Genomic DNA, 25,180 nt, shown 5'->3' with positions numbered 1-25,180 from the left:
ATGAATGGGAAAAATTTTGGACGTCCATGGACGTCAATGGTATCAACTTACATAAGCGTCAATGGAATCCAAGTACATTGGCATCAATAGAATGAACAAATATGAAGAAATGCCTTTGGAAATGATTGGGAAGTTTGGACGTCCATGGACGTCAATGGCATCACCCCCCATAAGCGGCAATGCAATCGGGGACATTTGGGGGACACGTCCTAATGATATCTAGTCATTTTCTGTTGATTTGGGGGAAAAAAAAAAATTCCCATTAAAAATGAATGGGTAAAATTTTGGACGTCCATGGACGTCAATGGCAGCACCCCCCATAAGCGTCAATGGAGTTGGGGACGTTTGGGGTATACGTCCTATTGATATCTGGTCATTTTCTGTTGATTTGGAGAAATGTAGTTTTTTCCCCATTGAAAATGAATGGGAAAAATTTTGGACGTCCATGGACGTCAATGGTATCAACTTACATAAGCGTCAATGGAATCCAAGTACATTGGCATCAATAGAATGAACAAACATGAAGAAATGCCATTGGAAATGAATGGGAAGTTTGGACGTCCATGAACGTCAATGGCATCACCCTCCATTAGCGGCAATCCAAGTACATTGGCATCAATAGAATGAACAAACATGAAGAAATGCCATTGGAAATGAATGGGAAGTTTGGACGTCCATGAACGTCAATGGCATCACCCTCCATTAGCGGCAATGCAATTGGGGACATTTGGGGGACATGTCCTATTGACATCTGGTCATTTTGTTTTGATTTTGGGAAAAAAAAAAAAATTCCTATTGAAAATGAATGGGAAAAATTTTGGACGTCCATGGACGTCAATGGCAGCAACCCACATAAGCGTCAATGGAGTTGGGGACGTTTGGGGTTTACGTCCTATTAATATCTGGTCATTTTCTGTTGATTTGGGGAAATTTAGTTTTTTCCCCATTGAAAATGAATGGGAAAATTTTTGGACGTTCATCGAAGTCAATGGCGGCACCCTTCATAAGCGTCAATGGAGTTGGGGACGTTTGGGGTTTACGTCCTATTGATATCTGGTCATTTTCTGTTGATTAGGGGAAATTGTATTTTGTCCCCATTGAAAATGAATGGGAAAAATTTTGGACGTCCATGGCCGTCAATGGCATCGACATCCATATAGTCAATAGAATCCAAGTACATTGGCATCAATAGATTTGACATGCATGGCCGTCAATGGCATCAATGCAATGTAAATTCCATTGAAATCCCATTGTAAGTGAATGGGAACTTTTCCCATTAGAAATGAATGGGAGAGTTTTTGGCAAATTTCCGGGGAACCGTAAAGTTTTGCCAAATTCTGTATACAACTTTTATGCCCCTCACCGTCCCGGAATTTTTGATACCCAAATTATGTGATTTGGTCAAAAATTGTAGGACTAGATACATTTTTAAACTTTTTTTTTTTTCCGGAAAATTGCCGTTTACGGGCGAACGGAAAATTTTTCGGGGGATTTTGAAAAAGTCCCCGCGTCGCGCGAAAAATCCGGTCGTGTCAATACTTGAATGGTGCCGATCGGTGGTACGGTTCGGGCTGCGCGGCGCGCCGAAAAAACGCGGAGAATAAGATGATGATATAATAAATAATAATAATAACTAGAAACTGCAATTTCGGGAGAAATTACACCTGGGTCTTTCCTCAGTGGAGATACAGATCTTCGCCCCACTCAGGTGTAGCAATAGAATGGACAATAATGCCAGTCATTGGCATTAAACAAAGTAAACGCCATTAGAGATGATTGGGAGAATTGGACGTCCATGGCCGTCAATAGCGGCACCCTTCATAAGCGTCAATGGAATTGGGGAAGTTTGGGGGACACGTCCTATTGATATCTGGTCATTTCCTGTTGATTTGGGGGAAAAAAAATAAATTCCCATTGAAAATGAATGGGAAAAATTTTGGACGTCCATGGACGTCAATGGTATCAACTTACATAGGCGTCAATGGAATCCAAATACATTGGCATCAATAGAATGAAAAAACATAATTAAATGCCATTAGAAATGAATGGGAAATTTGGACGTCCATGGCCGTCAATGGCGGCGCCCTTCATAAGCGTCAATGGAATTGGAGAAGTTTGGGGGACACGTCCTATTGATATCTGGTCTTTTTTTGTTGATTTGGGGAAAAAAAAAAAAATTCCCATTGAAAATGAATGGGAAAAATTTTGGACGTCCATGGACGTCAATGGTATCAACTTACATAGGCGTCAATGGAATCCAAGTACATTGTGCATCAATAGAATGAAAAAACATAATTAGATGCCATTAGAAATGAATGGGAAATTTGGACGTCCATGGCCGTCAATGGCGGAGCCCTCAATAAGCGTCAATGCAGTTGGGGACATTTGGGGTAAAGGTCCTATTGATATCTGGTGATTTCCTACTGATTTGGAGACATTTTGTTTTTTCCCCATTGAAAATGAATGGGAAAAATTTGGACGTCCATGGACGTCAATGGCATCACCCTCCATAAGCATCAATGCTATCGGGGACATTTGAGGTAAAGGTCCTATTGATATCTGTTGATTTCCTACTGATTTGGGGACATTTTGTCTTTTCCCCATAGAAAATGAATGGGAAAAATTTTGGACGACCATGGCCGTCAATGGCATCGACATCCATATAGTCAATAGAATCCAAGTACATTGGCATCAGTAAATTCGACATGCATGGCCGTCAATGGCATCAATGCAATGTAAAGTCCATAGGAAATCCCATTGGAAGTGAATGGGAACTTTTCCCATTACAAATGAATGGGAGAGTTTTTGGCCAATTTCCGGGGAACCGTAATTTTTTGCCAAATTCTGTATACAACTTTTATGCCCCTCAACGTCCCGGAATTTTTGATGCCCAAATTATGTGATTTGGTCAAAAACTGTAGGACTAGATACATTTTTAAACTTTTTTTTTTTTCCGGAAAATTGCCGTTTACGGGCGAACGGAAAATTTTTCGGGGGATTTTGAAAAATTCCCATCGTCGCGCGAAAAATCCGGTCGTGTCAATACTTGAACGGTGCCGATCGGTGCTATGGTTCGGGCTGCGCGGCGCGCCGAAAAAACGCGGAGAATAAGATGATGATATAATAAATAATAATAATAACTAGAAACTGCAATTTCTTGAGAAATTACACCTTGGTCTTTCCTCTGTGGAGATACAGATCTTAGCCCCACTTAGGTCTATCAATAGAATGGACCATAATGCCAGTCAATGGCACGAAACAAAGTAAAAGCCATTAGAAATGAATGGGAGAATTGGACGTCCATGGACGTCAATGGCGGCACCCTTCATAATTGTTAATGGAATTGGGGAAGTTTGGGGGACACGTCCTATTGATATCTTGTCATTTTCTGTTGATTTGGGGGAAAAAAAAAATTCCCATTGAAAATGAATGGGAAAAAATTTGGACGTCCATGGACGTCAACGGTATCAACTTACATAGGCGTCAATGGAATCCAAGTACATTGGCATCAATAGAATGAAAAAATATAATTAAATGCCATTAGAAATGAATGGGACATTTGGACGTCCATGGACATCAATGGCATCACCCTCCATAAGCGGCAATGCAATCGGGGACATTTGGGGGACACGGCCTAATGATATCTAGTCATTTTCTGTTGATTTGGGGAAAAAAAAAAAATTCCCATTGAAAATGAATGGGAAAAATTTTGGACGTCCATGGACGTCAATGGTATCAACTTATAGAGGCGTCAATGGAATCCAAGTACATTGGCATCAAGAGAATGAAAAAACATAATTTATAGCCATTAGAAATGAATGGGACATTTGGACGTCCATGGCCGTCAATGGCGGTACCCGCCATAAGCTTCAATGGAATTGGGGAAGTTTGGGGGACACGTCCTATTGATATCTGGTCATATTGTATTGATTTGGGGAAAAAAAAAAAAATTCCCATTGAAAATGAATGGGAAAAATTTTGGACGTCCATGGACGTCAATGGTATCAACTTACATAAGCGTCAATAGAATCCAAGTACATTGGCATCAATAGAATGAACAAACATGAAGAAATGCCATTGGAAAAATGAATGGGAAGTTTGGACGTCCATGGACGTCAATGGCATCACCCTCCATAAGCGGCAATGCAATCGGGGACATTTGGGGGACACGTCCTAATGATATCTAGTCATTTTCTGTTGATTTGGGGAAAAAAAAAAATTCCCATTGAAAATGAATGGGAAAAATTTTGGACGTCCATGGACGTCAATGGTATCAACTTACATAAGCGTCAATTGAATCCAAGTACATTGGCATCAATAGAATGAACAAACATGAAGAAATGCCATTGGAAATGAATGGGAAGTTTGGACGTCCATGAACGTCAATGGCATCACCCTCCATAAGCGTAAATGGAATTGGGGAAGTTTGGGGGACACGTCCTATTGACATCTAGTCATTTTCTGTTGATTTGGGGAAATTTAGTTTTTTCCCCATTGAAAATGAATGGGAAAAATTTTGGACGTCCATGGACGTCAATGGCAGCACCCCCCATAAGCGTCAATGGAGTTGGGGACGTTTGGGGTATACGTCCTATTAATATCTGGTCATTTTCTGTTGATTTGGGGAAATTTAGTTTTTTCCCCATTGAAAATGAATGGGAAAAATTTTGGACGTCCATGGCCGTCAATGGCAGAACCCCCTATAAGCGTCAATGGAGTTAGGGACGTTTGGGGGACACGTCCTATTGATATCTGGTCATTTTCTGTTGATTTGGGGAAATGTAGTTTTTTCCCCATTGAAAATGAATGGGAAAAATTTTGGACGTCCATGGCCGTCATTGGCATCGACATCCATATAGTCAATTGAATCCAAGTACATTGGCATCAATAGATTCGACATTTATGGCCGTCAATGGCATCAATGATGTAAATTCCAATGGAAATCCCATTGGAAGTGAATGGGAAATTTTCCCATTAGAAATGAATGGGATAGTTTTTGGCAAATATCCGGGGAACCGTAATTTTTTTCCAAATTCTGTATACAATCTTTATGCCCCCCACCGTCCCGGAATTTTTGATGTCCAATTTATGTGATTTGGTCAAAAATTGTAGGACAAGTAGCGTTTTGAAACTTTTGTTTTTTTTACGGAAAATTGCCGTTTACGGGCAAACGGAAAATTTTTCGGGGCCGTTTGAAAAAGACCCTGCGTCGCACGAAAATTCCGGTCATGCCAAAACTTGAACGATGGCGATCGGTGCTATGGTTCGGGCTGTGAAGCGCACGTTTTTTTTCCATTCAAAATGAATAGGAAAGTTTTTGGCAAATTTCCGGGGAACCGTAAATTTTTGTCAAATTCTGTATACAACTTTTATGCCCCTCACCGTCCCGGAATTTTTGATACCCAAATTATGTGATTTGGTCAAAAATTGTAGGACAAGTAGCGTTTTGAAACTTTTTTTATTTTTCGGAAATTTGCCGTTTACGGGCGAACGGAAAATTTTTCGGGGCCGTTTGAAAAATTCCCATCGTCGCGCGAAAATTCCGGTCGTGCCGATACTTGAACGGTGCCGATCGGTGCTACGGTTCGGGCTGCGCGGCGCGCCGAAAAAAACGTCAACAATTATTGAATAATAATAATAACTAGAAACTGCAATTTCGGGAGAAATTACACCTTGGTCTTTCCTCTGTGGAGATACAAATCTTAGCCCCACTCAGGTCTATCAATAGAATGGACCATAATGTCAGTCAATGGCACTAAACAAAGTAAAAGCCATTAGAAAAGATTGGGAGAATTGGACGTCCATGGCCGTCAATGGCATCACCCTCCATAAGCAGCAATGCAATCGGGCACATTTGGGGGAAACGTCCTATTGATATCTAGTCATTTTCTGTTGATTTGGGGAAAAAAAAAAAAAATTCCCATTGAAAATGAATGGGAAAAATTTTGGACGTCCATGGACGTCAATGGTATAAACTTACATAAGCGTCAATGGAATCCAAGTACATTGGCATCAAAAGAATGAACAAACATGAAGAAATGCCATTGGAAATGAATGGGAAGTTTGGACGTCCCTGGACGTCAATGGCATCACCCTCCATAAGCAGCAATGCAATCGGGGACATTGGGGGGACAGGTCCTATTGATATCTAGTCATTTTCTGTTGATTTGGGGAAAAAAAAAAATTTCCCATTGAAAATGAATGGGTAAAATTTTGGACGTCCATGGACGTCAATGGCAGCACCCCCCATAAGCGTCAATGGAATTGGGGACGTTTGGGATATACGTCCTATTGATATCTGGTCATTTTCTGTTGATTTGGAGAAATTTAGTTTTTTCCCCATTGAAAATGAATGGGAAAAATTTTGGACGTCCATGTAAGTCAATGGCGGCACCCTTCATAAGCGTCAATGGAATTGGGGAAGTTTGGGGGACACGTCCTATTGATATCTGGTCATTTTCTGTTGATTTGGGGTAATTTTGTTTTTTCCCCATTGAAAATGAATGGGAAAAATTTTGGACGTCCATGGCCGTCAATGGCATCGACATCCATATAGTCAATTGAATCCAAGTACATTGGCATCAGTAGATTCGACATGCATGGCCGTCAATGGCATCAATGCAATGTAAATTCCATTGGAAATCCCATTGGAAGTGAATGGGAACTTTTCCCATTCGAAATGAATGGGATAGTTTTTGGCAAATTTCCGAGGAAGCGTAATTTTTTTCCAAATTCTGTATACAACTTTTATGCCCCTCACCGTCCCGGAATTTTTGATGGCCAAATTATGTGATTTGGTCAAAAATTGTAGGACTAGATACATTTTGAAAGTTTTTTTTTTTTCACGGAAAATTGCCGTTTACGGACGAACGGAAAAATTTTCGGGGCCATTTGTAAAGTTTCCTGTGTCACGCTAAAATTCCGGTCGTGCCGATACTTGAACGGTGCCGATCGGTCTAACGGTTCGGGCTGTGAAGCGCGCGTTTTTTTTCCATTCAAAATGAATAGGAAAGTTTTTGGCAAATTTCCGGGGAACCGTAAATTTTTGCCAAATTCTGTATACAACTTTTATGCCCCTCACCGTCCCGGAATTTTTGATGCCCAAATTATGTGATTTGGTCAAAAATTGTAGGACTAGATACATTTTGAAACTTTTTTTGTTTTTCGGAAAATTGCCGTTTACGGGCGAACGGAAAATTTTTCGTGGCGGTTTGAAAAATTCCCATCGTCACGCGAAAATTCCGGTCGTGCCGATACTTGAACTGTGCCGATCGGTGCTACGGTTTGGGCTGTGCGTTGGCTCAAAAAAACGCGGAGAATAAGATGAATAAATAATAAGTACAATAAAGTTGCACAATAACAATACCTTGTTCTTTCTTTCAGAAAGACCAAGGTAATAAGTACAATAAAGTTGCACAATAACAATACCTTGTTCTTTCTTTCAGAAAGACCAAGGTAATAAGGCGAATAAAGTTGCAGAATAACAATACCTTGTTCTTTCCATAGGAAAGACCAAGGTAATAAGGCGAATAAAGTTGCAGAATAACAATACCTTGTTCTTTCCATAGGAAAGACCAAGGTAATAAAACTGTGTTATTCTCAAATTGAAGATTTGTGTGTCCTACGTAAGACTTCTCTCCAGACCTCTTCAGATATATTCATTCCCAAACTTGACTCCCAAACCGCCCTCAGGGTCTTTAAGGTGGAGTCTGAGCTGATTTTGTAAATGTTAGAATAGACTGTAGTTATTGCACCCTTTAAAGATGGCAAAGGTGTTAAAAAGGTGTCCAAAGCAGAGGCGGCAGGGAGTGTTGGGAAACTTGGACAAAGTGAGCGGACATAACTGCGAATTTGAAGATACCTGAAAAAAATGACAGTTAGGCAATGAATACTTTTCAGCTAGCTGTTGAAAGGAGGCAAAGTTTGAATCCCAGGGGTGAAAGTGGGCCAGAACGGTCCGGAACGCAGTTCCGGTATAAGATTCAGGGCCAGAATGCAGTTCCGGTATACTGTGCTTTGATTCCGAAAATATGACGGCAACTGTCAAAATGCTATGTAAAAAAAAAAAATACAAAGCTGCCACACATGCATTTCATCTCCAAGAAGAAACAATCTACCAACATTAGATTTATATACAGTACACAAGTGTTAACAACAAGCATGATAAAGTGCTTGTGTAATCCGTTTCCACCAATATTTCTAATTTTTTTATTCCACTGATGGCATGGAGGTTTCCCCAGCTGCTGCAGATATCAGTCTGACAACGACGAGTCATGTCAACGTGCGAATGCACGCAGCAAAGCAAAACGCCTGGACTCATTTATCTGTTCAATTGGCTTACTTACTGACATGTGATCACTAGAGATAGTTAGCTCTGATTGGTTCAAATGTGCATGTTTTCTGAAACGGCAAAAAAAAAAAAAAAAAATTGGGGAATGCAACAGAAAATGGATCAAATCTTTAAGAGCAAGTAAAGCGTTAAGGAGGCTTATTTATCATATTTAGTTTTATTTGCTCTGATGGGGAGGTTCAGAACATCTTAGCTGTGGTAAACCCCAGCCTTCTCCAGTTGTGCGCTTATCTCGGCAAATATTTTTATGTTGCGTTGCGCCCCCTCAAGTCCTCTTTGGACGCTCGCAGTTGAATAAATAGCAAGGAGGGCTTTTACCTCCTCCTCGCTCCATTGAGATTTTCCTGGCTCCATTATTTTTCCTACTAGCAACAACACCAATTTACAGGCGGGGTAGTTGTTTTTTAAATATGGCGGCTCCACGTGATGCGCGGAAAGTAAGGGGCGTGTTTGCCGCTGATTTCAGCGAATCACCAAAGAGCTACGTCATATCGTTTCTGCGGCCCCGCGGAAAGTACTCACTTCAAAGTCGGCGCTAAAATGTTGCTCGCAAGACGAGGTCCTTGTCCTAAGTTCCTACATATCCGAACACACAAAATGACGCCATCCACCCCCAAAAGGGTCGAGGAACTGCGGATAGTTACAACAGTGCAAAAGCGCCTAATGTGCACTTTGGACTTATATTTGTTTATGTTAGGCTACTTATTCATTTCCTTATGATTTAAAAAAGTCAATATATAATATATTCCATTTCATTCTGCATAATAAAAGTCATTTATACTTATTTTTCTTAATGTATGTTACTTATATCTTTATTATTAAAAAACACTGCAAAAAGTAAATATTTACATTATCTGCAATTTTAATATACATCCCATGTTCTTAAGTCGTTAAAATTGAGATTTGGCTTTTAGTATGTGAGGAAATGTGGGAAAATAAAAATTAGGAGATGGACGTTGGGGTTATAGCTGATTTTGTTAACTTTTATTTAGCAAATCATTGAAAAAATAAAATTTTGAATGAAAATCAGTTTTTGTATGTGTATAGAAATAACTGAACCAAACAGTTTCTTTGCATTTCAGTAGTTTTGACCCCCCCCCCCTCCCAAATAAATAAATTTTCTTGCTCCGTGGCAAATCTTCACGCCGGTGACTTCCGGCAAGAAACTCTAACCACTTTCACCCCTGTTGAATCCAGATATAAAATCTCTGGTATTTCTATTGCCTGGTACACCAGACTCACCGCTGTTCCAGCTATTGAGTCTGGCCACCATTCACGCGGATACAATTTCCAGGGCAGAGCAAGCCACAGCAAACAGACAGCGGAGTGGACCAATCAGTGACGGGCAGACGTGACGTTAGTAAAATGACGAGGGCAGGACGAGGGACTTGCGCGCGGAAGTAAACATACGAAGAGAGCGGAGTTTATTAAACATGGCTAGCGCGAGACAGACTTGTCAATGACTCGTGTCGATGTGTTTTTGGAAATTTAAAACTGATTTTACCGTGGACTGGAACATATTCTCGGCTCTCCCGTTCACCATCTGTGTTGTTGTGGAGACGACTTTCGACGCGCAAGAGTGACGTCGCTCGTTAAGAACACGTCACGCAAATAAACGAATCTGATTTGTCGATTGATTTTGTACCTGCTCGAGAGGCCGTTAATGGGCTGGTTCCCAGACCTTTCTCTCAGTGTTTGAAAAATACAGGGAGAACAGTCTGACAGAGCCAAGCAAGTATTTCTATGCCCAGCCTAGACCATATAGTGAATGTTTTATCCAATGGAGAGGGGGGGCTGACAAGACGAAATTGGAGCCCGAAAGGAAGGCGCCTGTAGACCCATATTGTTGTTTTTATGTATTTTGACCCTTTTGGGGTTTTACAGTTATCAGGCCAGCCGGCGCTACCAATGAAGGGGCCTTTATTATTTATTTATTTATTTATTTTTCTTTCTTTTTTGGGAGTTGAAAACCCTAGGATTAATAGTCCTCCCAGTTTAAATGATTGGGACGACCATCGTTGGCACTTGGCAGGCAATGAGTTAATCATTTAAGCCTGGTGATCACTCAAATAGATATACCCTTTGGTTTAGCTTTTAAGATCCACGTACTTGAGTGAGTTTGCTCATCCAGAAAAATACAATAGGGCGACGCACAAGATAAAATAACCCCATATTTAGTTATTTGCAGCAAGTTTAGTGACTGTTGCGCACGTCTAAGTACGACAAACGTGACAAGAAACCGCAAAAACTGTCTAATTGTGAGGGATTGCATTTTAAATTAGTTTTATGTTACCTTTCTCCGAGAAGAAACGTCGCCTTGGAGGTGCAAGACGCTGACATGATTGTCTCCAGGTGTCACATCGCCACCCGGTGGTTGATTTGAATAGTCGATGATGCGATGTTCGATTGAGTTGGTCTGCCCAGGCGTCTAGACAGCTCTCGCTCTTCGTCCGAAGATGGCAGCGTCACCTTCGTCCTTACGAGTCTACAGAGGGATACTTAAAGAACTGCGAGCGATGCAAGGACAAAATTACAAACAGTCACTGGCGTACAATTACATTACGGATCAGTTTCGGAAAAATCAGGTGAATTCCCCCTTTCCTGCTGTTCTACTTCTGCCAGCTAACTTAGCTTGAACAGTGCACCTTTACAGCTATTTTTCCAGTAAAACTTGTCGATTTGTTTCATGTGTATATTTATATTTTGACTCGAGACGCTTTGAAACGTGATGCTTATGAAACCCCATCTTAAAACATTTTTCTTTAGTATAAACGCATCTTAACTCAAGGGCATGCTAACAGATAATCTAGGAAGTACTGTACTTTACTGTATTGTACTGTACTGTAATGTACTAAGCGATGTATCTAAAGTTCAACTATGAAGGTTTAATCATGCCGAGAGAGGCATTTTTTGATGCAATGCATCGCACTGAGAGCAGCATTTATACCAGTGGTTCTTAACCTGGGTTCGACGGAACCCCAGGGGTTCGGTGAGTTAGTAAAAGGGGTTTGGCCAAGCACCCGCAGCATGGGCGTAGGTTTGGTCTCAATGTTGGTATGGACGATATAGCAGCATAACTTGCATGTACACTTTTTTCCAGGGCCGTTCCTGACCAATTTGGTGCCCTAGGCAACACATTTGTTGCCCCCCCCCCCCTTTCACCACATATATTTAAACACTCACACTGAAAAAGCACATTATCGCTTTGTAATTTATTATATAAAAAAAGACGAACAAGTGCATAAATTAAAAGAAAAATGCTGTTATAACTATTCAAAAGCACCAATAAAAAACACTTCAAAAACAAATGCATTAAATAAATTACAATTGTTATTACAATATGATTAGCCCCACCCACACAAACCTATATAAAGACACACAGAACACTTTAAAATGCAACTTTTTTTTTTACCTTGACTTATAACCTTACTCACCTTGTCTTCACTGATGCAAAAGCATCTATTGCACTTTCATGTGACAGTTGTTTTAGAAGGTGCACTTCTTTCCTGGACTTGCTGGGATTTGACTTGGTGCTGATTAAGCCTGTCGCAATATGCAATAATTTCATTTATCGCACGATAAATAAAAATGAAGGCGGTAATTTTTCCGCTGCGATTTATCGCCTCACGTGCACGTGCGTGCGTGCGGCAGACTGCTGTTAAAAGTTCGGATTCTTTGTTACCAACTGTGCAAAATGCATCTTCATTCCAGGTCCGGCAAAAAATAGCGCCGGAGCCAATCGTTCCCATCATATCCTATTGTTCAACGTATACCGGCCGCGTCAGTGCTCCGGATTGACTGCGGACCATCTCTGGCGTGCCGGTGTTGTTGATGTGTGGGCGCTCCCGTCAGGAGTGACATTTCATGCGGGGCGGCTATTTTTCGGCACAACACCGGATATTTACAACGAAGTCCGCCAAAACATTTTTACCGACTTGGCTGCTACGAACAACCTCGCTCTGACAACGGACAGCTGAATGATGAACATTGAGTGGCAAATTAAAAACGCTGTGCTTTAAACTCGTCCTGTTTATGAAAGTCGATTGTCATATTCTGGTGTTGTGCAGTAATGAGCTGACGTGACTTCTGTTTGCTAACTTTTTTAATGCGCGCACACACTAGATATCATGAAATAGCAAACTAGATGTGCTACGTCCCATGCCATTGGCTACGTGAGCCCAGAGTGATTATGGGACACGTAGTCCATATACTACATCGATGAATTGTAAACCGCCATGACTAATTGGAAGTTAAGAAGGCCAAATCAATCCATACCAGTTACTATAGATAATGCTGCAAATATTGTTAATTCAGTACGTGACACAGATGGATTCGGACTACAAATAGGATGTCTTGCTCATGTAGTAAACCTAACTGCTAAGAGAGCTGTAGCAATCAACAGTGTGCCCTGCTTCACTTTACAAACAGTAAAGCTTGTTCTCAGCACTTTTATACAAAATTTCTTCAGATCAGTAAGAAGTAAGCACATAAATATTGTGCACTAAAACACATGTTTATATGATGGGAATTTAATTTTTGCTCGTTAGTAAAAAAAAAAAAAAAAAAAAATATGAAACGAAAAATACAATTTTTTTTTTTTTCCAGAGCATTAAATGTATTGAATCGGATCGAAAATTGTGTCCCCCGTATCGAAAATCGTACCGAACCGTGACTTATCTGTATCGTTGCATCCTTATGGAACACCATTGCAGAAGCTATGAGGGGAAAAGTTTTCATTTGCCTAAATGCTGAAATTATTAAGTGCAATGTTATTATTTTTTTTTCTTGAAAAACACATTTTATTTATTCTGTTTCTGTGCGGTATTAATATTGTTGTCTTTTACTTAAGAGGCATGGTCTATTGTTTTTAGTTGTGATTCCTTATAGTATTCAAATATTTTTTAATTTAAAAGTAAATATTTATCTCATTTAAATGGGTGTACTTGATCTATTACTATATACTGTATTCTCACTGTGTTATTGTAAATCGGTTTTTAAAAAATTGGGGGCGGCGCAATAATATCGCATATCGCAATAATTTATGAGATAAATTATCGCACACTAAAATTTGTTATCGCGACAGGCCTAGTGCTGATGTGGATACGTTTTAGGGCTGTCCCAAACAACTAATTTTCTCCCGATCAGTGAGCAGACTATTTTTACGATTAGTCGACTAATCTAATAATTAAAAACTTTTTTTTTTTGTTTACTAATATTGCATTGAAATTTTTGTTGACGCTTATCAATTCACAAAAAAACATATTGGAACACTTAAATTATTTATTCAAGTACAAATAAACACGTAAATAATAATAATAAATCACAAATAAACAATGAGTTCAAATGCTGATAGAATTAACTAGTGTAGCATCCCGATTGAAAAGATGGTCTCTTAAACTGATGGTTTACAACTTTTATTCCATCCTTGATGTAATCACACTGTAAGAGCTACGGTGCACATAAATAAAACAACACAGTTAGAAATACTTAACAAAAACTTTTCACCTTTTTCCTTTTAAACCTTATTAATATATCAATGAATTGCCTATATGAATTGCCTTTACCTTAATTTATTACCTTATCATTGACAATCTCTCCCTTGAGTGCAATCACTGTATATACTGTATATATTAATGACCTTTTAACCTTATATAATTTTCTATACCATAAAATAAACCATAACATGAAATAAACCTTTCAATTAGAATTAAGAACAATACTAATAGCACTTATAGGCCCATTGTCAATGAAACATTATTATTTAGTAAGGCGACAGCACCCTCTGGTGTACAAAAAATGAAAAAACAAAAATTACAAACTGGGTGGCGCTTGAGGTGTTTATTCACGGCCGACGTGAATCCAAGCTTGGCATTGAAGAGACAGGACAGAAGAGTACCCTCCTTTGTTTCTTTGAAATAAGTCAATGTTTTCGACACTCTGGTGCGCTTTTTTTGGCTTTGGCGAGATAGTGTAAAGCGCTTTGAGAGCCTTGACAGGTGGAAAAGCGCTATATAAGTATAACACCATTTACCATTTGTGCCGCTTTCCCCGCTTGCATACAGAGCATCCGACATTCTGAACGTTCCACGCGTATATTTTTTTAACCCTTCATTAACCGTCGACGGGATGTTGTGCTCGTCGACGAATTTACGCAGTGTTTGGCACGTTACTTTAAAAAGGTAATTAGTTACATTACTCACTACTTCTTCCAAAAAGTAACTTAGTAATTGAATTACTCTATAGTAAAAGTAACTAGTTACCAGGGAAAGTAACTATTTCCGTTACTTTAAAAAGAACTTGTTGTATGTCAAAGAATTTGAAATTTTCTGAGCAGTATTCGAGTCAGTGGAATAAAGAAGAACAGACAGGTAGGTAACTTGTTAGGTGCTTCAGCAGATTTGAATTGCTTACCACAGATGTCGACAAAAGCTTTGCCCCGGGACATAAATGACACATTACATGCAGGTTCTTTCCTTTAATTTCGACAAACTTGAAATAGTGTCTATATCTCCACCTCTTAAAGGACAATTTTTCTTCTGAATGCTCTGCCATCCCGACCCTGAGCATCTGTTATGTGTGTGTGTGTTTGCCGCACGCGCTGTTCCGGTTTGCTTGTGAAATCACCGGCTCTGATTGGCTTACCACGACATATGACTCTAACCCTCAGCCAATCACAATCACTTCCATCGCATCTCTCGAGGGGCTGCATTTATGTAGGCTCGTTTCCCGACAATTCACGTCACCTTCAAAGCGTCTGCCGTCCTCAAGATGGAAGCAGAATTATTGCTGGCTGACAGTGGGAGATGGGAACGAGGCTAGCATCAGGTGTAGCAAACACAGAAACGTTACCAAACTTTGGAAAGCATTGTCTAATTGAATGAGCAGGGACAAACAGCTTGGAGTCAGAAGTACGTGCGCCATTCTCGAACCTGAACGCACCCCAAGTCTTGGATGACAAATCAACAGAGCAGAGTCGACTCGACACAGCTGGTAGTTTCTTCAATTTATTCAGAGTAAGTAACGCACCGCTTTTGACCGTCAGTAACGGTAACGGCGTTGTAGCGGCGGAAAAAGTAATTAGTTAGATTACCCCGTTATGAAAAAATAACGCCGTTGCGTAACGGCGTTATTTATAACGGCGTTACTCCCAACACTGGATTTATGTCATCGATGACCTCGACTATGTCGACTAGTCGGGACAGCTCTAATAAGTTTGCTGTAAAAGATGGCCCAGGATGATCAGAGGTAGAAGGAAAATATTTCAGAAGAGCATCTACAAAGAGAAGAAAGTGGAATGTTACGTTATATTAGTCAAATAGCTGTTGATTGTGAAACCAGCATGACATAACCCTAATAGCTTAAGTTATGCCGCCTACTGTACCTGTCTATTGGATCCAGCCACTATCTTTGATGGACGTAGTTAAAAGTAAATACATTCTTGAAGCACGGTAACTACACAGGACAATCCAATAATAAATAATTAAATAATATATGATAGCAAAAAAAATATTTATACATTGAATATGTTTTTACATGAACGTGATCGCCATTTTAATGAATTAATGACACATTTAATAACAAATGTTTGCATTTAAATCCGTGGCACTTTTAGTGTACCATACCACAGAACTTTGAAATTTTTTATTCCATATTTAATGGTGTATTTATTTAATTACGTCGGCACTTTTAGGCAAGGCAAATTTATTTGAAAAGCACAATTTAACACAAGGTAAAAGTGGTTCACATCACATGAAAATAAGCAAGACAAGACAAACTCTTTGATTAAATTTTTTATTTTTTGATTGGATTCAAGTTTTTTTTTTGTTTGTTTGTTTGTTTGTTTGTTTGATTGAAGCAACGTTTTTTGATTGAAGTAATGTTGAATTGTGTTTGGGCCACATTTTGGCTAGGACGTTTTTGTCTTTATTATTAAATAAATAAATAAGTTGCTTCAAAAAATATATATATTTTCAAAAAGAAAATCAATCAAAAAAAGAAAAATTTCAATCATAGAAAACGTTTTTGAATGCGAAAAAATATTTGAGATTGAAAAATTTGCATTTGAACACTTAATTTTTCATTGAAAATGTTTTCTTTGATTGAAGCAATCATTTTTGTGTTTGGGCCATATTATGGGTAGGACATTTGTGGCTAAATCATTCAATCCCAAATAAAGTTGCTTCAATCAAAAAAAATATTTTCAATCAAAGAAAAAAATCATTTGAAAAATTAAATTGCCCTACCCTAATTTTTTTTTTTTTTTTTTTTGAAAATTATATGCAAAGCAAATGACCATCTAAGGTGCTAGTCACATGATCTGTATGAAAAATAATTTCGACCCATTATAAAAAAAAATTTCTTTGTTCATTTAATTCGTGTTGCAGTTTTATTGCTTCAGAACTTTTATATATATATATATATATATATATATATATATAGGAAAGTCAATTTCATGCAATGACACTTTTCGGCCACCAGGAGGGCCCCCCCCCTTAAAATCAGCTTATGGGGTCAGGGCTACATTTCTCACGAATATGAACTAAATGATCAATACAAATTAAATCTGCATTGACTTATACCAACTTTCATGTGTACTGGTTCAAGTGATAAACCGTTCGTTTCCAACCTTTGTTTTCAAAAACTAAAAAGGACCACTGTAGCTACCAACTGCGCCACGGCCACAGATTAAATATACAGATAGGTTAAATATACAAATATTTTGCTTAAAATAAGCCTATTAAGCTTATTTTCAGATAGCTATTTTTCTTATTTTAAGAAATCTGAGTAAAATTTACTTGAAGCACTAGCAGATAATTTCACTTATTTCTTGTAGATTTAAACTGAAAACAGGCGAATTTAGGTTTTGTTTTTTGGGTATTTTTTGTTTTGTTTTTTTTTGTTTTTGTTTTTTTTTTTTCAGTTTTAAGGAAGTAGGTTTTTGTAGTGTATATTTATTGGTTAAGGTGATACACCGTTCGATTCGAACCTTTGTTTTCAAAGACTATGAAAGAAACATTTTGAAAACTTCCAGAATAAATGTTTGGATTTTAGTAGCAAATTTAAATTGCATTATTTGAACACCAATTATGTTAACATACACAAAAAATAAAAACTTGTTCTCTTAAGTATTCAGGACTGCAAAAAAAAATATTCATTTGTCTTAATACTTCTCAAAATTGTCCGTCTAAATAAATTAAATATAACAAAAACTATATACAGTATATATATATATATATATATATATATATATATATATATATATATATATATATATATATATATATATATATATATATATATATATATATATTAGTCTGGGAATGACAAAGATAAATAAAAATGGAGCCTTCCTTCAGGTAAAGCATGACTGCTTTTGTCCACTTGCACAGCCAAACGCAACAAAAAATGAAAGGTCCTCTGGGCTGCTTTCAGACCACATAAATAAAATAAAAATGAAAACTGAGGAGAAGGGAGTAAACCTTTGCCTGGAACTCCAGACTCACCGCTGTTCCAGCGATAGACTCTGGCGACCGTTCCGCGGATCAAATTTCCAGGGCGGAGCAAGCCACAGCAAACAGACAGCGGAGCGGAGTAGACCAATGAGCGATAGGCAGATGTGACGTTGGTAAAGCGACAAGAAACTCAAGCCCATTGAAATAAACATACGAGGAGAACGGAAAAGTTTATTCAACATGGTTAGCGCGAGACAGACTGTTGGTTTTAGCGACTCGATGTGTTTTTGGTCATTTAAAACTGAATTTACCGCAGATTATTATTCTCGGCTCTTCCGTTTTCCATCTGTGTTGTTGTGAAGACAACTTGCTCTTTAAGAGCGCGTCACGCAAATAAACAAATCTGATTGCACGGATGATTTTGTTCAGGCTCGAGAGGCCATTAAGGAGCTGGGTCCCAGACTCTTCACAAGGTGTTTAAAAAATACAGGGAGAAAAGTCTAGTCGTGCCAGGCAAGGTAAACCTTGGTTTACTACATTTCTTTCAGTTTAATCAATATTAACAGTAGAACACATCCAGGAGGATATTTCTCTCAAAGCAGCTTCCTCCTCGGGTTCAAGAAATTCGCAAAGATTGATGTTTTGCTAACTCTGATGCAGGTCGGAGTTTCAGTAGCAAATTTAGTGTTGTGTTCCTTACCTACACAACTTTTACATTTTTACATTACAATGTCCCTCATCTTTGAAGGTGGCGGAGGAAGCGGCATGTTGTATTTCTGTCAGGTGGCGGTGGGTGATTACGTGTGTGTGTTGGGAAGGTCAAGTCATTAGCCAATGAAACATGTGTTTGAGGGGAAAAAATGGACTGGCACATTCAGCAAGTGAAAGGGGTATATGCAAGTCTGAACATATAAGTACTGTAATTCACTTATTAATGGTAGGGTCAATTCTATCCTTACAACATATGGGAAGACAGTCTAAATTACCTATAAAACTGAAATCCTTATATAATGCAAATAAGGTTGCTTAAAAGTTGGCGGGGACAATTTGAGCATCCTGAAAAGTTGGTAGTGTTAGGTTCTTACGGTCCCTATGATTAGGTTTTTCATTGGCTTGCCCCCAATTTACAGGCTTTATTCCATTTCTTTCAACTGCTTGTCCTCTATCTGATGGGAGGAGAAACTGTTTTGCTCACTGGAATGTTGACTCGCACATGGTATTAATACGTATACCAGACTGATGGGCAGTGTGGACTCAAGTTTAGACCGGTTTAAAAACATGCTGTCAAAATGAGAAGAAAGTTGAATGGGAATCCACTTAGATATTTGGTGAGATACATTGGTTTTGAATTGGATTTTTTTTTATATATATATAATTCCGAAGGGTTCCGTGAATGCATATGTGAAACTCGTTGGGTTCGGTACCTTTAGCAAGGTTAAAAACCACGATTTATACATTCATCTGTGTTGCTAATCCTGACGAGGGTCGCGGTGCTGCTGGAGCCTATCATAGCTGATTATGGTCAAGAGGCTGGGTGCACCTTGAACTGTCAGTAAACCAGTTGCAGGACATAAAACCACTCATTAACACTCATACAAAATACACAAAAAAATACTCGATATTCAATACCATTTTTGATACGATTTTTTTTTTTTTAATGAACTCTTTCGATCACACTGGCGATGATAGGTGTCCAATCATGTGGCTGTAGTAACTAAATTGAAAATCTTTGAATAAGTTTATCACTAGTAAACGTCCAATCCATTAGAATTGAGAGGTTGACAGCAGCTCTCAATTATTTTAGTAGTCGGTTAATCGATGAACTAGTTAGTTCGAATAATCGAGTAATCTGATAAGGAACATAAAAAATTAAAATACCTGACCTGAGCCTCAAATGGTATAAAAAATAATAAATGAGGAAATTATACAGCAAAAGAACAATTGGCTAATTTACATAGCAAAAGTCCGCTAGTTTAAATGCTGTATAATGCCAGCTTTTTTTTTCAATGCTGTTAACAAATAGTTCGAACACATATTCCCACAAAAAATGGCTAAATATACCTTTAAACTAAATTACGAATGCATTAAAAAAAACATTAACTCAAACAAAAACTTAGCTTATGTTGGTCTTAAAAGGGAGCAGCTGGATTCAGCTGAGAAATGTGGCAGACTTGAGGGCAGTGTACAGTATCCACCCATATCAATAAAACTAAAGGCAAACACTTTCAAAACAAACCATTACAACGCCACTTTAATTAAACGAATACTCAAGGCAGCAAAATTTAATTGGAATTGTTGTTTTTTTTAAATTGATTAATCGTTGCAGCACCAACGCCCACTCCAAAGGATTGGACGTCTGGCACGGTCAATGGAAATATCCTCCATCCTCAAGTAGTGCGAAATTAATTGTACCCCCTGACGACAAATTTCTGGTGACTTTTGGTTGTGCAAAAATAAACACAGTAAATGTAACTACGTATCGATATGATTGCGATCAAAAATTATATTGGAATACAACATTTCAGTTCACATTTCAACACTTCGATACTTGTAAAACCCCAATGTAGTAGTTTAATGGTTAAATCATTACGTACTGTTGTTATTAAGTGTAATACAGTATTATAAAGTGCAAAATACATGGCCCAAAAAATTGGGGGCGGGGGGGCTGACGGTTGGAATGGATTAATGCTATTCACATCAATTTCAATGGAGAAAGATCATTTTGAGATGAGTGTTTTTGTGTAATGAGCGTGTTCAAGTTGGCCAAATTAATTCAAATCGCATCCCAAAATTCCAGGTTTGCGTCCGTAGCTTTGCAAGAAAAAGTGACAATTATTTTGGTCATCGAACTGGTGGCTCACTGTGATCAATAAAGATTGATGAAGGAAACTGTCTAATTGGTACTGCATGAAAACAAAATTTACAAGAATTCAGTGGATCCATTAATGGTGGTAGGGTTACATAATTCATGTAGAAACACTTTTAAATCACTGGTGCACAGACTAAATGTGTTCTGTACTATGCAAGATATCAGTTGTTATGTGAATCCTACCTCTCACCCAGTCAGCTGGGAAGGACTTCAGTTACTGTACTTAATAAGGACAAATGCAATAGAAAACAAATGGATGGCTTATCAAAACACACTGCCTGTTGAAATGTAGCATTTGGATTGCAAAGCATATAGGCTTAAAGCTTTGATTAGTAATGCTTGAGAGAAGAAGGCTCACCACGCCGGCTGAATGCATGTGCAGTGATGCAAAACAGCCAGCGGGAAAACTTGAGCTTGTCAGTGTGTATTTGTTGAAACTCCAAAAATGACCCAGGGATGTCATAATGCAGTGTATATGTGGAACTATAGGGACTTGACCAAATGCTTAATGTCAACATCATTTGCTTTGTCAGATACAGTAGAATAATGTTGACTTAGAAAAGCTGATGATGAATGTGCAGTATATGCGTTAATGTCATTATGATGTTAATTCGGAGCGTTCTGGCCTTCCACACTAATTGTCTTTCATGTCAATTGTAATTAGAGGTGGGAAGCTCAGGGTTCCTTCCAATACGATACGATTTTCGATACAAATTTACTTTTTTATAGGGCTGTCAAACAATTAAAATTTTTAATCGAGTTAATCACAGCTTAAAAATTAATTAATTGCAATTCAAACCATCTATAAAATATGCCATATTTTTCTGTAAATTATTGTTGGAATGGAAAGATAAGACACAAGACGGATATATACATTCAACATACTGTACATAATTACTGTATTTGATTATCATAACAATAAATCAACAAGATGGCATTAACATTATTAACATTGTTAAAGCAATCCATGGATAGAAAGACTTGTAGTTCCTAAAAGCTAAATGTTAGTACAAATTATAGAAATTTTATATTAAAACCCCTCTTAATGTTTTTGTTTTAATTAAGTTAGTAAAATTTTCAATTAAAAAATAAACTAGTAGCTCGCCATTGTTGATGTCAATAATTACACAATGCTCATGGTGCTGAAACCCATAAAATCAGTTGCACCCAAGCGCCAGGAGAGGACGATAATACACAAAAAACACAAGTAACAAGTGGACATCACACTGTGCTGTTATTTTAATCTGTTTGAGCGGGGCATGTGCATGAAATGCGTCAAATATTTTAACGTGTTTATTTCAAAAAATTAATTGCCGCTCTTTAATGCGATACTTTTGACAGCCCTACTTTTTTAGTATCATCTCACAAGATGTTGATACAACAATTATTGATACTCAGCCCAAGAAATCAATTGACAATATTCTACAATACAACTATTAAAGAGAAAAACAAGCTATTTCTAAAAAACAATGATTATTTTTTGCGCCTTAGTGGACAATATGTCAAAAAGTTGTCTTCCTCACAGACTTGTTGAATATTTCAGAGCCACATTTCTTTAAATAAATACAGCAACACTTATATAATTGGAAAATCATTTCTTAACTCCTTGCCTGCCATTGACAATGATAGACGACCAGTTCATTCAAATTAGAAGGACTGTCTTTGAATGCTTATGTTTGAGTGCCGTTAACGGAACAAGACGTCGCTATTGCTTTTGACTAGCAAGGGCCAATGGCCATCCCTCCCAGTCAAAAAGGAATTGAACGTCAAGCGCCGTCAATGGCAGCCAATGAGTTAACATAAACACTATTCTAGAAATTTTTTTATTCTAGGGCAGTACTTCTTAAATAGTGGGGTGCAATGAAAGCCAGGGGTGGCACATGTGACCTCGGGGAACATACTTTTTTGCCGTACTACAGTAAAGTGTAATTGCACATCCACTCACTGGGTGGCAGTGGCTTTCTCATTTTTAGAGTGTGCGCAGTATTTTTGAACCAAACAAGAGCACAAAGCAAAGAGCACTGGAGATATGAAGAGCTAAGACGAGGAACTATGACGAAGCATATGTAGCTTTTGGCTTTGACTCTTGATGCAGTGGGAGACAAGGAAAGACCAGTCTCTTTACTGTGTCTAAAAGTGTTGGCAGTGGATAGCAGGAAGCCAAATCAATTGACATCACTTAAAGTCATTACACCCCAATCACATTGATAAGCCGCTTGATTTTTTTTTTCACCGAATACGTAGCAAATATTGTCAACAATCGTCCTGCTTTGTCAGCGTTAAATCAGTAAACCAGCGAGCACTGTTAGCATCATATAAGGTGGCATACCAAGTTGCTCAGTGCAAAATAACCCCACACCATAGCAAAGGAGCTGATGCTGCCTGCAGCGAAAATAAAAACTGTCCCTCTGTCCAGTGACACTGTCGCTTTTGTTCCATTAATTTTTTGAGTGTTTTTTCTGGTTAAATTAATCAATTTAAATTTATTATTTATTGATTTTATTAAATTTTATTTTTCAGTATCAAATGGTCCAAAAATGTACGTTCTGTGTGTTTTTACAGTTTGGATGTGCCTTTTTTTTTTTTTCTAATTCAATAACTTTTTTTTTTTTTAATTCAGTGAAATTGATGTGCTTTAAGTCTCTTCTGTTACAAACAAAACAATGTTAATAAAGTTATACTTTATTGTAAGTTGATCTACCGTAATTTTCAGGCTACATTTTTCCCTCATTTTGAATCCTGCGGTTTATAGTCCAGTGCGGCTTATTTGTTGGTTTACTGGGTTGATCGGTAACATTTTATTTTACAGCGGCGTCTTAAAACTGCCAAAAGGCCGTCATAATTATGACATGACAAAATCATGGGCATCAATGAATGCTTATGACCGATGTCATTTAGTGTCATCTGCCAAATTATGGCACTAACTCCATTTATTTCCAGCTCGGATCTTTTACATCCATTCAAAAGTATGATAATTTGCCAGATGACACAAAATGACATCTGCCAGTGTCACGTCAGATTTATGCTGGTCTTATGACGCCGCTGTCAAATAAAGTGCTACCAAATACCATGACTAGCAATTAATGAAACAACTGGAACAGTAACTGATAATAATAATAATAATTAGCAGAGAACATGAATTTTAATTGTCATTTACATCTGTATCGCTGTAATGCATGCTAGGAGGCATGTTGGACAACAAGTGTTTACAGCAGGTGGCAGCAGAGGTTGACTGTCTCCATTAAGGGAGCAGTGATGGACAAATGAAGCTTAAAGCTATGAAGCTTTGCAGCCAATTAGTTCAAAGCTTCATGGTGGTCCATTTGGTCTTATGACAGTCTTATGCTGCCGCTGTCAAATAAACTGTTACAGGTTATCTTTTTGTGTAAACATGACATAACACAGTGAAGGACAGCTGCTGTTTATTGTCCAGTGTGGCTTATCTATGAACAAATGCCGTTTTCGTGGCAAACTTGGTGGGTGGCGGCTTATTCTCAGCTGCGCCTTATAGTCCGAAAATTACGGTATATTACTTTTTTTCTTTAATATAAAAAATGACAATGATATGCAGAGGTGTACTTATTAAAATAATTTAATATAAAAATGATACTATTTACATTGGCGGCAGAGAGTTGTGGGGGCAGGAAACGTTTACGTCTTCCTGGGGCACGTTACAGAAAATAATTGGGAAGCACTGGTCTAGGGGGAAATATTAAATATTATTAAATATCGATAACCTGTTGATATAGAAAGTATCGCAATACATTGGCAAATCGATATATTGTCATACCTTTAGTTGTAATTCATTAATTGTGTAAGCCGGTTTAATGAATTCTACTCTCCTACAGGTGACAGGAGAGAGATACTGCCGCGCCCAGCAGGAGGCGCTCCATGCCTCTCAAACATACATGTGTCTGCTGGCATCCTCCAGGAACCACCAAGCCCTGCATAACCTTTACCATGGAAAGGGAGAGCGTGGCGCAGAGGAGGTGGCGGGCTTGGTGGGGCTCAGGTTGCCTACTCAGCCCGGAGGCAAAGGCTGGGAGAAATGAAAACCGTGCATGAATGATGCTTCATGAACAGCAACTTCCAAAGGGATATGTGTTCATCCAGAAGCCTGTGGACTATAACATGCTTTCCAGGGAGGAACCATGTATGGGAAAAACACATTATGAATAGATGAACCTTACAGTTAATGTATATCTGCTTTTGTTCTGGTCCTTCAAATATCGTCGAAAGCAGTGCTAGACATTCATAAGAACTGTTCCACGTTGATTAATTTCTCTATTAAAGTATTCACCACTTTATATTTGTTTTCCTTTTTTGAAAAGCACATCTGTAGGCATCATGATTGATTAGTTAACCTGTTGTGTGAACGGAACGGAATGGGATATCTCTCCCATGCCTCCAAATGTTTTATTAGTTGGAAAATTTTATTAAAAACACACTTTGACAAGAAAAAAATTGCTACTTGAGACATGGAAGTTGACTAAGTAAAAAACTATACCA

At 38.2% G+C, this 25,180-nt stretch overlaps 2 protein-coding genes across 3 annotated transcripts in view; one reads left to right on the top strand and one right to left on the bottom strand.

Annotated features, from left to right (window-relative positions):
* Positions 1-10,683, bottom strand: part of LOC130931850 (glutamate receptor ionotropic, NMDA 2B-like) — a 419,867-nt gene extending 409,184 nt beyond the window's left edge. The window contains exon 1 of one of the 2 annotated variants that reach the window (XM_057860982.1): positions 10,644-10,683. The gene's annotated coding sequence lies outside the window, so the exon portion shown is untranslated. The remainder of the gene's footprint in view (positions 1-10,643) is intronic. The other variant, XM_057860986.1, reaches the window with a different exon arrangement.
* Positions 10,684-10,751: 68 nt separating this feature from the next.
* Positions 10,752-24,976, top strand: fmc1 (formation of mitochondrial complex V assembly factor 1 homolog). The gene is made up of 2 exons (XM_057860988.1): positions 10,752-10,935; positions 24,520-24,976. The coding sequence occupies exons 1-2, from the start codon at positions 10,807-10,809 to the stop codon at positions 24,721-24,723; spliced, it is 333 nt and encodes a 110-aa protein (XP_057716971.1). The 5' UTR covers positions 10,752-10,806; the 3' UTR covers positions 24,724-24,976.
* Positions 24,977-25,180: the final 204 nt, after the last annotated feature.

The sequence above is a fragment of the Corythoichthys intestinalis genome, chromosome 16 (genome assembly GCF_030265065.1).
Source record: "Corythoichthys intestinalis isolate RoL2023-P3 chromosome 16, ASM3026506v1, whole genome shotgun sequence".
In the NCBI taxonomy this organism is placed as follows: domain Eukaryota; kingdom Metazoa; phylum Chordata; class Actinopteri; order Syngnathiformes; family Syngnathidae; genus Corythoichthys; species Corythoichthys intestinalis.
Note: the sequence above shows the minus strand (reverse complement) of the source record. Positions and strands in the feature narration are given on the sequence as shown.

Coding starts and splice junctions, on each gene's coding strand:
- fmc1 (XM_057860988.1), top strand. CDS start 10,807: ATGGCAGCGTCACCTTCGTCCTTACGAGTCTACAGAGGGATACTTAAA. Junction 10,936..24,519: donor ATCAGTTTCGGAAAAATCAG/GTGAATTCCCCC, acceptor ACTCTCCTACAG/GTGACAGGAGAGAGATACTG.